This window comes from Tamandua tetradactyla, chromosome 19 (assembly GCF_023851605.1).
Source record: "Tamandua tetradactyla isolate mTamTet1 chromosome 19, mTamTet1.pri, whole genome shotgun sequence".
NCBI lineage: Eukaryota > Metazoa > Chordata > Mammalia > Pilosa > Myrmecophagidae > Tamandua > Tamandua tetradactyla.
In genome coordinates, this window is record NC_135345.1 from 54,261,236 (window position 1) to 54,279,658 (window position 18,423).

An 18,423-nucleotide genomic window follows, 5' to 3' on the forward strand; every position below is an offset into this window, starting at 1 on the left:
TCCACACAGTAATTTTTCACACTGAAACCACAGAGGACTATTAAGTTGTGGGAATAGCATTACCTTTGATGTATGATACTTTAAGGGGGTAGCACACACCCCTAAACATGAGTTAAAGTGAGGAGTGACTGAATTCTTTGTACTTTGAGTTCTTCATAGGAATGTGTTCAGTAAATTCAAGTTATTAATTGATTGGGGGACAATGGAAACAATCATTCTCAGACAAAAAAAAAAAATCTAGTTTTTAAGATAGTTCCTAATGTCTAATATAGGATTTGGATACTGATATTCAACTATTCAAATTTATATGGAATTACAGTACTTTGGAGATGTACAAATAAATACTTTTTAAAAATACAGGTACATAAATTAATGAAACTGGTATTTAAAAGGTTTAATACAAGGAAAAAGGTATTGTATAGTGGTACGAACTCTTAATACAAAGTACTAAGCATAGTTTATATAATTTCAAAAGTTATTCACATTATTGCTCGATACCACAGTCGTATGGAACAGGTTCTTAACATACATTAAAGTTTGTATAATTTCAGGTTTATAAAAATAAAAATTTACACATAGGACATTTAGAAATTTTTAAACTTTTAAAATATATGTACAACCAAAAGGAGAAAAAAAAGTGTGTGTGTGTGTGTATTTAAAAGAAACAATATGACCTGATTCAAACTTATATGTCACACTCTCAGTCAAAAAAGTATACAGAACCTAACAGAAAGCAAACTAGCCGATAAAAATATACTAAAATGTTCTCCATTTCTTATTAATAATCTGGTCTAAACATCACTGGGGTATTGAACAACAGCTCACTTTTAACTCAATGTTTTGCTTTCTTTCAAAGAGTTTTCAGAAACTTATATCCATTCTACAATTTTATTAGATTGGGAGAAATATTTTTCCTAGGAATTTCTAAAAGGATACTTCCATAGCTTTGTATGTAAGATTTGGCAAACAATAAAAAATAACCCAAGTAAGGCCATTATTAATATCAACTTGATCAAAAATATACAGATTGTGATTTTACTATATTTTTGTGATCTTGAGCTCTAGTAACCATTAGATGCATGCATACCATTCATTGCTTCCTCTATTCTAATAAAAATTATTTGATCCTGCCTTTGAAGACAGAAATATTCTCAAAACGTTCCCTAGGTCTTCATAATGATTACAGGTATTTCTGGTGTAAACAGAACATGAGGAAGTATATGAAAAAGGATATGTGAGGTTCCAAAAGAATCTAAAAAAATTGTTTAAAAATGATGATTATGTTAAATTTAAAAAGGAAGAAAAATAATACAAAGAACATGTTTGCTAGAATAGATAAACAGAGACAGAGGTGTTTTTCTATGTTAAGGAATTTATAAATAAAAGACTATGTGTACCTTGGTGATAAAATAAAAAAGGCTGGCCACTTTTTTGGCTAAGTTCAAATGTATTTTTTTTGATAATACAAAAAAGTAATCCTTGAAAATCAGAATACATAACAGAAAAGAGCACAATAACTTAAGTATTAAACATCTGTATGAAATAACTGTTGGAAAGTTTGACAAAAATGCACACTTAGAACATGCGATTGTTTAAAAAAAAAACAACAACACACGATTCCGTAGAACCCATGTTATGTCACCACCAGGAGAGCACCAAGCAAGGCACCATTGGAAAGACAACATACTTGGAAAGTCTCTATAAATAAAGTAAATGCTAATCTGGTCGAAAAATTGGTGTCTTTGGTAAAAATTCTATGAGGATGACCTGTGGAAGGAGAAAAAAAGCTTTAAGATTTATACATACTTTTGTTGTAACAAAACTTCAACTATATTCGATAACTTTTTAAAATTTTGAAAATTCACTCATTTCATAATGATTTTGCATTATTAAAACAGACATTTACCTAATAACCCAGAACTCCATTATTGAGAATTCTTATTATTATAATATATATATTATATATTTGTTGACCTTTACCAAAAAAAGACAAGATATCTCAGTTCTACACTGCCTGCAGAGGAAAACCAATAAAATAACTAAAGTCTAGGAAGATGAGTGGAGGTGTATTCCAGATAATATCCCTAAAACACGAGACAAGCTTGGATGGATGTACAGGGTAGGTGAGAAAAGGGAGCTAGCATTTACTTATAACTAATCACATGCCAAGTGTTTCATTCTATATGGAACTCATTTAATCCTAACATCTTTTCTATGAGGTAAGGAGTATCATTCCAATATTACAAATGAGGAAACTGATGATTAGAGAAGTTTAACACTCTAGATTGTGAAGTGAGGATTTGAACAAAGAACTGTCTTGACTACAAAGCTTTGCTCTTTGTACTGCAGCTGACCCAATATTTAATTCTTCAGGCTTACTCTCTTCCATCCCAACCCAAATCCATGCATCTACTCTAGGTTCTAGAGCTGTTTTCATCATACTGTGCCAGGATATATGATATCTCAATAAAAGATACTATTTCTTGGGCGGGCCGCGGTGGCTCAGCGGGCAAAGTGCTTGCCTGCTATGCCGGAGGACCTCGGTTCGATTCCCGGCCCCAGCCCATGTAACAAAAACAAAGAAACAAAATACAATAAAACAAGAAAATGTTTAAAAAGATGTTTCCCTTTCTTCCTTCCTTCCTTCCTTCTATCCTTCCTTCCTTCTCTCTGTCTTTCCTTTAAAAAAAAAAAAAAAAAAAAAAAAAAAGATACTATTTCTTTCTCTCAATTAAAAAAAGGAAGTCCTCATCCTCTTAGTTTAGCAAAACTACAAGTTAAAATTTGTTTCAAAGGATCTTTTAAGAGGAATCTGAAGGAGAACCAACAAAACCAAAACACATTAACCCAGAAATACACAAGTTAACAGGACTAATTTTTATTTCAAATTCGAACGGTCTTAATTACAATTAAGTCTTTCCCTTGCTAAACAAAAATTCTTAGATTTGAATCATTTGATTTAAACAGCTTTCATGTTTGGTGAACTCATTGTTTTTTACATCGACATTTTGATATGACCTCCAGGTTTGGACACTCTTCTACATTCTACAGTCAATGCTGTGAGGTGGGAAGCTTCATTTTCACTCTTCAGTTCTCCTGGCTTTTGATTTGCTTATATACCTGGCTTAAAATATTTCTCTTCCAGTTCACTTTTGAAGTATATACTAAATACTGTCAAATAAAGGCAATCTGTGATTATTTTTGAAATACTACCATTAGGTTTTAAAAAAACCTAGCCTATAAACACTTTTCCTTCAGAAGCCATGCAAAGAAAGTAGCCACATCTCATTTCTACTAAGCTCTCTATCATATCTGAACAAAGAAAAGTTGGTTAACAAATTGGTATTTTTTTCTAGACTGTCTCCAATATAATTAAGAAGGCTGACTTTCCTTTAACTAACAAATGAAATTATAAAAGTCACAGAAAAATTGAGCTCAAAGACACAAGATAAATAAGAAGCCCAAATTTATTATGAAAGGAACAATCTCTTGTTACTAGATTATTTGCTATTTAAACTTTTTAAAAAGCTTTTAAAAGGGAGTTTTGAAACTAAGTTCTTCCTTCTGTCAAGTAACCCAAATATAAAGACTCTGAGAAAATCCTGAAAAACTCATTTTTTAGGCATTTTCAAAATAGTTTTTCTTTAACTACTCCATGGATATCTTCTATGATGCTGTGAAAAATAATATAATGACTTTAGAAGAAAAGTATTCTAAATTTTAGTGATAAATTAAAGGGAACTATTTTACAAACAAAGCACATAGATCAGAATGCTTTTGGTGATTAATAAATTTTTTTTAGTTAATAAAAGAATGTCATAAAATAAAACTGAATATAATGAGACTACTTTACAAACAAATGACATTCAAATGGCTCTATCTGGAAATAACTAACGGCACTGGGAATAACTATATTTTGTTCCAAATTAAGTATACAAATGTGCTAAACATAACTTTTTAAAGCCTTAGTTTTTAAGCTTAACATCTGAATTTATAAATACAGCAAATATTTTTCATAAAATCCTTTGAATCTCCTATGTATCCATCCCTACCCCCAAAATACATACAAAAATCCTTACAGCATCTATGATGAAAATACAAGAATAACATTTTTATAGGTCAATCTCAAAACAACTTATTCAGATGTACTTTTTAAATGTCTTTCTCATCATCATAAATTAACATGTTCAATATAAGATAATAATGATATGAAAAAATCTACATTATTCGGTTCAATGAATAGAGCTATTCTATGAAAAAAAGTTATTTTTTAAAAGGTCTTTTTTGTTCAAGGCTAGAAATGGGATTTGACTGTACGATAACGAAAGAAAGGGGAAATGCTAACAGAGAAAAATGATTTTACAATAATTCCCAACTATTTAAACACTGTTTTAATCAATCTTTATATATATGTATATAAGGTCTGTGATGGCTATATTGTTTCAAAGAACAGACAAAGTTTGTTACAAATGTTATGCCAGGTATTTCAAAGGCTATGACTTTAATTTTCAACAATTAACCCTTTCTTAGATCCTTTAATTCCATATTTAAATTGAAACACCCAAACTCAAATAAGTACTCTGAATTTTTCAAAAGGATAAAAATTATTAAAGCAGAGAATCAGCTAGGTAAATTTAATTCCAATACTGAACAGTTCTAAAATTCATTGTATACACATCAAATTTGTTATCTCTTATAGAATAAACACAGGATGAACAATATCCTATCATCACCTGCTTTTTTTTAAGATCATTTTTACAAAATAATATTCTAATAATATTTTGAAAGATTCTTTAAAGGTCATTGAGGTATGGGTAAACAAAAAAAAAATCTATAAAGGCTAAAGGTTACTTAAACTGTAACAGCTTGGCTGAAAGGTTTTCTTCCATACTCAGAAATTTGATTAGCATTATATTAAAAAAAAAGCCATATCTGATTTGCAGCATAACCAAAGTTGAGGTTATTCTTTATACGGCATCTAAAATTTCACACTCCATCAACACATGTTCAGGCTATTTTATCTTGGCAATTAATTTATTATTTTTCAGTACACAGTGAAGCCTTGTTTTCAAGTCATTCATAACTTTATAAATCATTCTTGCACATGAAACCATGCATCTGTGAACCGTAGAAAATCCTTGCACTCAGGAGATTAAGCTCCTGACACCTTTGCTGATTAATAATCATGGAAAGAATAAGATCAGAAGCAAAATAAATGATCATTTAATAGAGAAACTCACAAAACAGCCCTTTAACTTACATATTCCATCATGTTATTCGTTTCACATTTCCTTTTGCTCAGTCTCCAGTGCAAGCACAGCTAGACAAGTAGGAGAGCAAAAGAAGAAAAATGAGCTCCATTTTATTGCAGCACACTGACTAACCCATTTGTCCACCTTTCATATTTTTAGTTCAACAAAAGCATCTGTTTCCATACTGTGCAATTCAGACCCCAACAGTACGAAGCTGCTCCCTGTGGTACTCACCTTGTGGTATAACCTATTGTTTTCCCATTCTAATAACTTCTCAATCGATCTTCGTGTCTGGAAGACAAATGAGAAAAAAGTTTACTCATGAGTGGTTTTAGAAAAACTTTGTTTTGCAGCTGCTTTTTGTGTGAAAAGGCGCAAGTTAGAAGACAGTGACTGAGTACAGGGTGGTCTGTAACACTACCAATGTTCTAGCATTTGATGCTAAACTATCAAAAAAAATCTAAAAAGGTAATGTCATCTACCGTATTATATAAATTTATATCCCTTTTTCCAAAATATTTTTGCAATACTTAAATAGTAATACAAATATTTGAAAACAAAGGTTATTTAAATATTAGCTAAGAAAATACAAATGACCTTTAGAGCAAATTCAAAAAAGGAAATAACTGAAAGTTAATAAATGGGGGAAAAAACGATTAGTTATAAAATCAAACTAATTTTCATATCATATTTTAAAATAAAGTCCAAATTTAAAAGCTAGCCTATTTATGACTCCACAGATGGATTTTTTAGAAGGACCCAAAGTTTTATTTAAACCTACATTTAAAGTTACATCTGACAGTAAAACCAAACTCAATTCACTACTACTATCTAAGGAAACAACTGAGAAATTTACCATTTAAGAGCACTTGACTGTTGCAATATACACTATGCCTCATGAACTGTTTCTTGCTTGGAAGTATTAATAAAGGAGAAGATAATTCATGGTGCCAGGTGTTAGGATGAGACTGACACAGCTGCAGGTGCAAAAAGGACAGTGTTGCCACAAGAATCAACTGCAACTTAGTGCAGTTGCAGTTTCTTTACAAGGGAGGTAAAAAAAAGCATGTATTACTATTAATGCAGCACACTGTAAACAGATATGAAATATCTAATAATCAAATATGAAAATTTACATGTCAACCAAGGATGATCTAGGAGAAAATAAAAATTCTTAGGATCAAGCTGATTTTGAATAGTTTAATGTTATATAATGAAATGTTAATATTTATTTAAAGTATCTACTGTAATCTAGTTACCATATTACCTTTCTATGTTAAACATGCAAAAGATATTCCATTGTCACACAGGTGCCAATTATAATTCATAATTGAATTGCCATCACTGCCTAACATATTCCCAAACTATGTCATAAAAATTGGAAGATTAACTTTTGGGGTAATAATACACCAATGACTAATTTATTACATTACTTTTTTTGAACAGTCTTTTTGGCAAGAATTTTGAAAAAAAAAAAAGTGCCCTTGTTAACAATGATCAGCAGACCTCATTTGTTTCTTTGTAAAGATAGCCTTTTAGAGGCAGCTCTCCTTTTAAATGAAAATAGGGCAGCAGTTATGGTCACACTTTTTGTTAATTTAGTTGCCAGTCAGCCCCAAATCAAAAGAAAATAAGGCTGCAGAGTGTAATTAACATTCAGTTCAGTCGTTTTGTCCCTTGTCTAGCCCCCAAGCTTTGTTAAAATTGCCATCTGAATGCTGAAGGCTGTAGGGAAATCGATTTGATTCTAATCGCACCATGAAAAGAACATGATCTAACTGCTTTCAGCCCTCCGTAAATCTGTACTAGGTCTTTAGCACAATGCAACTTCCAATTTAAAAAGCACTGAATGTCTCGTCAATGACTTTGTGAAGAAAAAAGAACAAGGAGCAGACATAAAAATTCCAATAGTTGTTTAAGCATTAAAGTTCATTTGCATCACAGCAAACCTGAAAAGGGCTGACCTCTCAAACCGCCTCTCAGGTCTATGAAGTTGTAGCCTTGACAAGCTCACATTGACAGAGCTCATTGACTCTGAAAGGCTACTCTATCAATGGTGAAAAATGGCAATAGGTTCTACTCTGAGCAGGCATCTGCCTGCCCACCCGCTGCTAAACCAATGGCAAAACTGATTCAAAACCTGAATCTACCTTGTAATCTTCCTTCCTAGGACCTTATAATAATAGATTAAGATTACTATACAATTCGAGGTTTTACTTTTACTGATGGCTGGGGGTGGGAGATGGGGGAGTATAAAAGAACTAGCTAGGATAGGAAGAATAAGCTTTCCAAGTCATCGTTTTACACTAATGTATAAAAATAGTACCCAAAAATGTAATATTACATTCTACAAATATTTATTACTCAAATAAAAAAGAATGTAGTTACCATCATAATTATTTCATTACAAAGTTAAACCCATACTAAGAAACTAGATTTCATTATGATATATATGAATAACCATTTAGAAAATTAAAAATATAACTTAAATCAACCACCAGTATTTGATTAAAAGATAATTACAAAGTATGAATTGTAAATTCCAAAATATTTATTATGTAGGAATTCCGAACTTATTCTTTGCTCCCCATTAAGAGTTTAATGACAGGGTTTGCTATAATAAATGTATCTTATGATATTTAAATATTTCAAACAAACAAACCCTGGCAGCCCATATTCTGAATAAACCTCTAAATATAAAATATTTCTGTGTACTTGACAGTCTGGAGTAAAAGCTGTGATTTAGACAGTACCATCTAATCTTGTTATGAGACCTCTTTCCTGGTTGACAGGTGAAAAAAAAAAGCACTTGCACGTGCAGCTTAATTAATCACTGCACTTGACATTTCAATGATTTACAGTGAGGAGCAGGTGAGAACATACAAAACCAGAAAGGAACCCTTGATTTGAGTGGAACATTTCTAGCACACTAAGGTGACAAGTATATAGATTCTAGCAGCCATTAAATAAAAAGAAAGAAAGAAAGAAAAGAAACTGTGCCACAAATTATTTGTTAGTAACAACAAAAGCTCAAATTAAATGGAAAAAAAGGCTCTAACTACTGAGAACATTTAATACTCTGCAATTATTTTTAGTTAACAAAATCAAAATATAGTTTCACAATTAAATACAATATCAATTTGACAGACACTGAAAAAATATATGACACCTTCAGCATTTATAACAGCTATTCAAAAGCTTTTAAACACAAAAACAAATCACATTAGAATTGCAGTCAGTTAGAAATTTAGTTAAGATTTTTTTTTTGTCCACAGGGCTGGAAGATAGCTATTTATAAAGAAATAAGACTCAGTGTTATCAACCCCTATAGTTACTATTAGACAAGTAGAAATAACCACATAAAAATCTCTTTGATTTTTAAATTATTATATTGATTCCCAGATTTTTCCAAAAAGTTAAAGCAAATTAATATGCATCATAAAAAATAACATATATAGGATATGTCAATATGAAATACCAGTAAAATACCTTTCTGTACTCAAGGCCAGTAAATTTCTAAAAATAAGACTTTTACTTAAAAATAAGACATTTACTTAAAAGAATTTAGTGCTTGTGAAAAAGCTCCAGATTGATAGTCATGGGAACTAAAAATCTTCTATTTAACTGAAAGAACAGGGGAAAGGGCAGTGCAGGCTTCAGTGCAAGCTTCCCTACAGTGGGCCTTAATCCTTTTCAGTGCTTGCACCCTGGGGGTGAGAGGACAGGTTAGTTATTTTTTTACCAATGAATCCTCAGTCCTTCTGCTTAAGATGATCAATAAGAAATCTAATTTTATCATGAATTCTCATCGTTAATTAAAAGACCACCAACTCACACCATGCAAACAAAGCAACTCTTCTTTAATAATGACATTATGTCACTAACCTGGTCTGGAAGAGGACAGTTTCAAGCATCTGGACTCCCACCCATCGCCCTGATCTAAGGATTCACTCTAAATGACCTTTTCTATGAACAACATTTCTTCGTTTCAACACATTGGAAGTTGTGTTGTATTTTCCTCAATGGTCAGCTAATTCTAATATAGGCTTTCAGCTATGTTAAAGTAAAAAATTACCAAGATTCAAAAACTAAATACTAAATAGACTTTAGTTTTTTTCAATTACTAAATAGACTTAACTTGAACAATAAGCAGTAGTACCATAAGAACATAAATTTTGCTTCTATTTGCATTGCATTTTAGTCCCAAATAAGGCCAAATATAAAAACTGCAGGAGAGGTTAAAATATATATATTCATTTCCCAGTACTTGCCCATGGCAAAAAAAAAAAAAAAAAAAAGCCTGGACAATTCACAAAATGGCTAATTAGATAATAGTTAATTATCTAGCAATTAATATTAGGTTTGACTTATACCCCTAGCAACTACCAAAAAAAGGATCTAAGGTAAGCTTATGATAGTAAAATAAATATGAAACAATAAAAATTTCAGTTACAATTAAAAAGATAAAGCACTAGAAATAGTAAATTCCTAAAACTGAGCATCAAAATTAGGGTTTCCTGAAAATTCAAAATTTATGTTTATAAAGTATTTTTGTAATCTTTTCTAAATATCATAACTTTCTAAGGAAAAAATTATTTTCTTAAAACAAATTACGTGCTATGAGATATAAATAACTCCTTCAAAACAGCAAGGAATTATTTAGAAAATCTTAAATAATCCCCTACTTTGTTACATCTATTACTTGATAGTACACTCATTATCAATGATTTATTTTTTCACAATCATTTGAAAAAGTGGTTCACTTTCTGGAACCACTTTTATTATTACTAACAAAATCAGTGGAAAGGTAATGGATTTTTAAAGCACAAAGAAAAAACGTTGAATGTAAAAGACGTATAAAGTTTCTCTAAATCTTCCCTAAAGAAATTGTATTTTTGTTAAAGTCTTTAAAACATAAGGACACTAAAATATGCCAACAGAACATACAAACAAAAATATCTCACTAATAACTATGAAAGTTCAGTTATTTAAACTTACAAATTTAAATTTATTTTAATTGTTTATTCACAAAATCACATAGAACGTCACAGTGCAATTTCAAATGTTCAATTTTAATCTCCTAAATTTATAATGCATCAGTTAAGCTTTAACTAGAAATACTTTGAATGTATTCATCTTATTTTTTAATTATCATTATTTTTCAAATAAGAACTATACTTATCTTTTGACATCTAAATTCAAATTGCCAAAATAAATGAAACAAAAAAAGTTTTTAGTAATAAGTTATTATATGGCATCATATAAAATTTTAAATGAATTCTTTTAACTTAAAAGAAAATAATTTGATTAACTTCTTTTTGATCTGGGATTGGTATTTTTATATTCTGGTGATATGCAGAAAATTCAATGGTATATCTCAGTATTATAATACATGAAAAATCTACATACACTAAAAAAAAACTAGAAGGATTTTTAAGGATCAGTTCCTTAAAAAATTTTAAAACAAATTCCCTTCCTATACTTAAAGGCTTCTTTCAAAAATTTTATATAAACACAAGCTTTTAAATAACACATATATTATAACATCCACCAAAATATCAGAGCAGCCATCATAGTACTTTTATTAAAAATACTCCTTTTAGATGAAAATAAACTTAACAACTGCAAATATTTTGTGTATCAAAAATACCCTCTTAGTACTGCTAAGGTATGGAGAAATAGAATTTCATCAAGAGTTTAAGACATAAGTTACCGATTTCTTAACTTTTTTGTTATACTGATTACTTTTTGAATGATGAAAGCTATTGGCTCTCTCCTGAAAAAGAAAACAGCCAAATAAATAGGCACACATAAAATGCAACACAATGTTAAGTGGGTTACCACCCTCACTTCTGATAAGATTTCACAAAATATTGGTAGCATCAAAACAACTAAAACTGCATTTCCACTGATATTAGAAAAACTCCATAAAACAAATGAATTTCACTAAACTAATAAAATAAAAAGTTATACTATCAGAGATTTAAAAATTTACATTAATTACAAGATGAAGAATTGCTGTTTAGGATGAATAGGTAGGAAAAAAAATCTGCTGATTAATTGTAATAGAAAACTTAAGAAACAAGAAAGGGTAAGGAAGTAACATATGCAGAACCTCACTTTGGGTCTGGCCCCATGCTAAGGTGTATCCCTTTTGTTACCTTACTTAATCTTCACAAAATCAGAGCCTCAGAACCCAAGTGAGAGCTCCATTCCCTTTACATGTCCCATGGCCAAAAGATATTTATGAAAAAAGGTGAAAGAAAAACTTGTGTTTTATCCATTCGCACTTGGGAATACAAAAAAGAACCTAATACACAGCTTGTATTACTTTCAAGGCTTAGAGAGGTTAGGAAATTTAAACAAAGCTACACGAAGAAATGGTAGAGCTAAGATTTGAACCCAGGATTATATAAATGGCCTTCAACCTCATGGTCTTCCCATTAAATAACAGAACTATGAGCAAAGTAGAAATTGTAATTTTTGATAAGGTTATTTATTATCCTGAGGCAAATAACATGTCTATGACATACAAGGCATTTAAACCACTAGCCAGGCTTTCAGACTGAACAACCAACTTACTCTGAAGCTACTTTTTTTTTCTCCATCTCTAATAGTCTATGGATCTAAGTTCTGAGAAATTTCCATTCTATTCAATTTTGTAGTTTCAAAGAAATGTATCCAAATGTATTGTATTCTTGTTTATACCTTGTCTCATGCAATAAAACATGATCTGAGGTATATTTCTATTTTATAGATTCAGGACACTTGCTTACAGAAGTTGAATGGTTTGTCCACAGTAAAAATATCCAGTAAAAGTAATGACAGGATTCAAACCCAGATCTTCGAACTTTACACCCAGGGGTCCTTCCACCTGGGATCAGCAAAAATTCCTCTACTCAAGGTATAAACACAAAAAAGAATACAATATTAGGAGTTAAGAAGAACACAATGAAGGAGTTAACACAATTTCAAATGTGAAATAAAACCAAGAAATTTCAAACAAAACAAATTATCACATCATCTTTTCCCTTCAAACAAGCAAAGAATAGTATAATTCTTTACATAAAGTAAAAGTAATGGGGAAGGGGTAAGGGTGGAGGGAGGAGTGGAAATACACAAAGGGTTTTTGTTTTTTTTTTCACAAAGGCTTCTAAAATGGCAGCATTTCTACTATAGATACTAGCAAATAAAAAGACTTTTGCCAAGTAAGGTTAATATATTAAAATAATTTGGAAATCCTAAGAACATATACAAAAGGCATTATAATTATTTGTTATAGCTACAGAAATAAACTGGCTAACATTCTAATAAAAAATTAGAATTTATTTTCTACATTTCAATCAATAATAATGGCTGTCATAATAATACATTTCATTTATGAGAGTTACTGACCACAAATTCTCAAGTACCAAAGATAGAAGAAATTCAGCCTTTGAAAGTTCTGGATAACTTTTAATACCTTCAGTATAACCAAGTAAAGTATATTTCAAGTATTTCCCATATACAAACAGCGTTCAATTTATGATTCATGCCAAGGTAGGATAAAATCAGAACCCTCACATAAAAATCTCAATTCCTTCCCTCTCTTTTGAGAAGGAAGATCCAGGTTCACTTTTCCCTTGGATTTAAGTCTTTCAAGGTTCCATTTCCACTAAAAAAAAATCTCTATTCCTGACCTCTTCCATTTGGATTCTCAACACCTACTATACACTAACAAAAGTAACTTATAGTTATTGCATAAACTTGAGGTTGAAGAGAAAAATATTTGGAAATAAATTTAAGTATACTAGAACTTGAAGTGAAAGATAGTTAAACTGGATTTATGTTTATTTGTATATATATGAAACACTTTAAAAGAAAAAATAAAGGTTCTTTTAGTCAATGTTTCAAAAAGTAAATGGCAGTTGTTTAAAAATAAATCTCAAAGAAACAAAAAATAAGAAAAGTGTATTTGAAAATATTTTCCTAAAAAATGTTTGAAATACAAAGCATCATTGAGAACTTCTTTACTTAAAACTTAGAAATACAGACAGTTTTGTAGGCCTACTAAGCACAATTTTCAAAGGCAGATTTTTAGAACTGAAAAGTACCTGAGAAATCAGTTCCTCCTTTCTTCAGATTAAAAGGGGGGAAAATTTAGGCACAGAAAGGTTTTAAGGGATTGTCTCAATGTTACTCAGCTTCAAACAATGCTTTCCTATCTTTTATACTTTATCACACTACCCCTGCAGAAAAACGTCTATTTGCTCTAAAAGGAAAGATGTCTTTATTTATCAAGGGATCTATTTATGAATAGTAAGGATTGCTTTCTTTCAAAACATTATGAACTAACTAGCAAAGATTTTAATGACCAAAGAAGACAATAATTCAACAAATATTTACTGAACACCAACTATATGCCAGGCACTGTGAGAGATATGCCAGGCACTGTGAGAGGTACTAAGGATAAAGTAGTTAACAAGACAGACATTGGGGAATAATAATGAAATGATAATAACAGTAACTGCAATTAACAAAATACCTACCATAGGCAAAATACTATACTAAATATTCTACATGCACATGCTTTAATTCTTGAAACAATACTACAAGGAAGGGGTTAACATCATTTTAGAGACGGAAAAACTGAGTTTCTGACAGTGTGATCCCAGTGGTGCAGAGTAAATGCCATATTACAAAACCAGTTATTTCTAGCTCCAAAATACAAGTTCTGCCACTGCATGCTGCAGGCTTCTTCCCTACTTCTAGGCAAATGATTCCTTAATACAGTAAAAAATACCAAATAAGAGTATAAGAGGAATGGAAATACACAGTATTTACAACAGATCCATATGTAGCAAAGACAGCTACACAATTCTAGTCAACATATGTTAACAGAGAGATTAAAGCACTAAAAGAGAGGGTAATACAACTAACAAGATTAAGAAGCTAGTAAATTATAAGACTAAGAACTAGGATTTTCCAGTCAGAAAAGATAAAGCCTGAGAACACATATAAACAGCCTATAAAGTCACTAAGGCTCAGATAGGATATATATGTGTAAAATCTCAGAAGACCAAAATTAAGTTACTTAAAGATAGAAAAACAAAACAAAACAAAAAGTACTATAATCCAACATGCAGTAAAATTAAAACTCATTCTTCAAAAAATGAACCAAGATGAAAGAACACACAGGTAGACAGAGTTCATTTCCTGGAATCAATTTTCTAAGCTATAATACTACAATGCGGGCACAGCCAAGAAGCAAAGTATAAACTTTTACAAAATAAATGTCATAAAGCTTATTTAATAAAGCTGAAACATTTTATTCATAGGAGAGATTCCTCAGATACTGACAACTTACCAAAAGGCTAGCTGTTACAGTTTTATTGCCTTCAAAGCACTTATCAATATTTGAAATGATTCATTGTATTATTTTCTTGCTTTCTGTTACCTTTTAAAACCACAAGAGGAATTGCCTTACTTGTCTATGTTGCTGACCACAAACCCCAGCATCCAAAATGGGTCAAGCCCACAATGCCACTTCAGAAATATTTACTGAATTAATGAATAAATAGCTTCCAGAGAATGGCACACTCACAGCATAAAGAAACAACAGCTAAACCCAGAGGATAAATATGCCTGTCTTTCTAGAACATTAACTTCACTCACTGATAAATCATTTCAAATATTTTCTATTGCAACATATGATAGATTCATGTATATATTATGAATGGATAATGCATATGTGTTTGAGATATATCATAAGACTTCAAATACATTTTGTGATTGTAGGCGGGCTACTTCATATTTTAAGACCTTAAAGATATATATTTATTCCCTTTTGTTACTGCTACTTCATGAAAAATCTGAGAAGGACTTACAAACATATTATTTCTACACTCACCTAGCCAATTCTCCAATCAGACTATTTGCTCTTTGAAGAGAGCATTGGCATACACCTTTTCATATCCAGCACCTAACACAGTACCTATACGTCAAGAATGTGCCATCAATTTTTGTTGACAATAATGATGTTTTCCTTATGGTTTACAACAGTCAATACTAAGAACATGTCTCCAAATTCCAGTCTACTATTCCCGTGCTGACTGTCTAAGCCTGATAGGATTAAAGGCAGATCAGACATTGCAGAAAAGATCAGTGAATTTGAAGACATAGCTAAAGAAACCATTCAAAATGAAAACTACAAAGAAATTTTAAAATAAATGAAAGAATATCAGTGAGTTGAAAGACAATTTTAAAGAATTCTACCAAACTTTAGAAAAGAAATAACACATATTCTGCACAAACTCTTCTAGAAAATTGAAGAGAACATTTCCCTACTCATTTAATGGAGCCAGCACTACCCTGATATCAAAACCAAAGAAATTATGAGAAAAGATGACTAAGGAAAAACATCCCTGAAAAACATTGATAAAAAACTTCAAAACAAACCTTTAGTTTGTTTTTGTTGTCTATTAAATCCAACAAAATACAAAAAGAAAAATAAACATGACCAAGTGGGGTTTATCTCAGGAATACAAAGTTGATTTAACATTCAAAAATTTAATGCTCCTTTTATCTACCTTATCAACAGATGAGTAAAAAACACAGATTAAAAATAAATAAATAATAGGGAGAACAAATGTTAAAATAAATTTAGTAGATTGAAATGCTACTGATCAATAAAAGGGAGGGGTAAGGGGTATGGTACGTATGAATTTTTTTCTGTTTTCTTTTTATTTCTTTTTCTGAATTGATGCAAATGTTCTAAGAAATGATCATGATGATGAATATACAACTATGTGATTATACTGTGTTATTGATTATATATCAAGAATGGAATGATCATATGGTAAGAATGTTTGTATGTTATGTTTAATAAATAAACAAATTAAAAAAGATGTAAGTAGAAAAAAAGAGTTGGAAGGATGAACAAATTGTGATTTATATATATACAGTAGAATAATAAAAAGGAACAGATCAGCTATATTATGTCTAACAGTTGCTTCCAGGAAACCTCTCTTATGCAAGCTTTAGCTAGATTTTGCTAATTGCCATGTTTTGTCATACCCCCTCATTCCCATTAACCCTAAAGAACACCTAGGGCTCTAAATGAGACTCTACAGAAGTTTCATGTACTAAGTTTACTTTCCTGAAACCTCCAGAGGCTTGCTAGGTCAGGTAAGTCCTGAAACCCAGAATGGGCAGCCTCTCCAAGAATACAAACTAATTCTCTCCCCTATCCTATATTGTTGGCATCCCTTTTCAACATGAGAATTTAGAATGGGTATTGCCCAAAGACCCCTAAAGATTGGGAATAGGATCAAAGGAGTAGGAGGAGTTATAACAGAGCAAATAGGATTTAGCAAACAAGTATGACTGCTGAATCACTATAATGATATTTCTCTAACTTCCAAGTGTTTTGAAGCAGCTAGAAGGAAAAAGCCGAAAATGTGGAGTGGTAACCCATACTAAACTTTGAAATCTGTTCTGTAATTACTTTTAAAATGTACTTTGAAAATTATTGCTTCTTTGAATATATATTTCACAATTAAAAAGAATGAGGGAGGATTTAAAATTCACAGATAAACACAACCTGAGAAATTCTGTCAGCAACAAATCTGCCCTACAAGAAATAATAAAGGGGGGTTTGCAGACTGAAAGGAAAAGGAGAGAGAGCCTTGGAATAGTGTAGAAATGAAAATTAACAGCAACAGTATCTTAAAGAGTAAACAAAAAAAGATATGGCATATAAAACCCAAAGGATAAAATGGTTGAATTAAGTACTGCTTTTACAATAGCACTGAATGTTATAGATTAAACTCCAAATCAAAAGACAAAGATCGGCAGAATGGATAAATAAGTATGATCTAACCATATGCTGTCTACAAGAGATTCACTTTAGAACTTACGACACAAATACATTGAAAGTGAAGTGTGTAATAAAAGGAGCAATCTACCAAGAAGAAACACAATAATAAATATTTATGTACCTAACCAAGGGGCCCTAAATACATGAGGCAAAAAAAAACAATGTAATTTAACATATTCCAAACTTAAAAGACAAAAAAAAAAAAAAGTACAAGCAACTCTTTAGAGGCAGAAAGAGCATTTGACAAAATCTAGCATCTATTCCTGAGACAAACTCTCAGCAACCTAGTAGAATAAAATAGTAGGCTATTTACAAAAAATCCTACAACTACAATCCTTAGTGATGAAAGTCTGAAGGCTTTCTTCCTAAGATCAGGAAAAACACAAGGATGTTTCATTACTATAATCAACATTTTTTTTGAAGATTCTAACCAGTGCAATAAGGCAAAGAAAAGAAATAAAAAGAAACCAGATTATAAATGGAGAAGGAAAAACTGTCTTTATGTACAGATGACATGAACATCTACAAAGAAAATCCAATGGTCTCTATATATAAAAGAGGTCCTAGAACTAATAGGAGAATTTAGCAAAGTTATCCACCAGCAAGGCAAAAATCTCAATAAAAAATATACATACTACTTAAAATAGTACACAAAACACTAATGGATAAATCTGACAAAAGACACATACAAGAACTGTACACTAAAAACTACAAATATTATTTGTAAAAATTTTAAAAGCCGGAGGTAAATGGAGAAAGATACCATGCTCATAGGTCAGAAGATTAAATGTTTTTAAGATACAAATTTCCCCAAAATGATCAACAGATTCGATGCAATTCAAACCAAAACCCAGTGAGATTTTTTTTTTTTTGGTAGAAACTGATAAGCTGATAGTACAATTCACATGGAATACAAATAACCTAGAAAAGCAAAAACAACTTTGAAAAAGAAGTGCAGAGCTGGAGAATAAATAGTACCTGATTTCAAGATTTATGAAGCTATGGAACTCACTACTGTATGGTACTGGCCTCAAAGCAGACAAACAGATCCATGGAACAGAATAGAGTCAAGAAACAGACCCACACATTTAAGGACAACTGATGTGCAACAAAGGTAATTCAATGAAAGGCAGTCTTTATAACAAATGTACTGGGGCAATTAATTGGATATTTGCATGCAAAAAAATGAAATTCAATCCAAACATTGTATGATATAAAAAAATTAACTCAAAATGGATCATGAACCTAAACATAAAATTTAAAACTACAAAGCTTACAGAAGAAAGCATAAGATAAAGTCTTTATCACCTGGGC

At 31.0% G+C, this 18,423-nt stretch overlaps 1 protein-coding gene across 2 annotated transcripts in view; it reads right to left on the reverse strand.

Moving 5' to 3' along the window:
* Window positions 1–373: 373 nt before the first annotated feature.
* CHIC2 (cysteine rich hydrophobic domain 2) overlaps window positions 374–18,423 on the reverse strand; it is a 52,106-nt gene continuing 34,056 nt past the window's right edge. Inside the window, exons 4-6 of one of the 2 annotated variants that reach the window (XM_077136883.1) lie at window positions 5,487–5,543; window positions 5,261–5,320; window positions 374–1,767 (exon numbers count right to left, since the gene is read on the reverse strand). In XM_077136883.1, the coding sequence (XP_076992998.1) occupies window positions 1,717–1,767; window positions 5,261–5,320; window positions 5,487–5,543 (168 nt within the window). In that variant the 3' untranslated portion in view covers window positions 374–1,716. Of the gene's footprint in view, window positions 1,768–2,709; window positions 3,172–5,260; window positions 5,321–5,486; window positions 5,544–18,423 lie in introns of those variants that run through there. The other variant, XM_077136882.1, reaches the window with a different exon arrangement.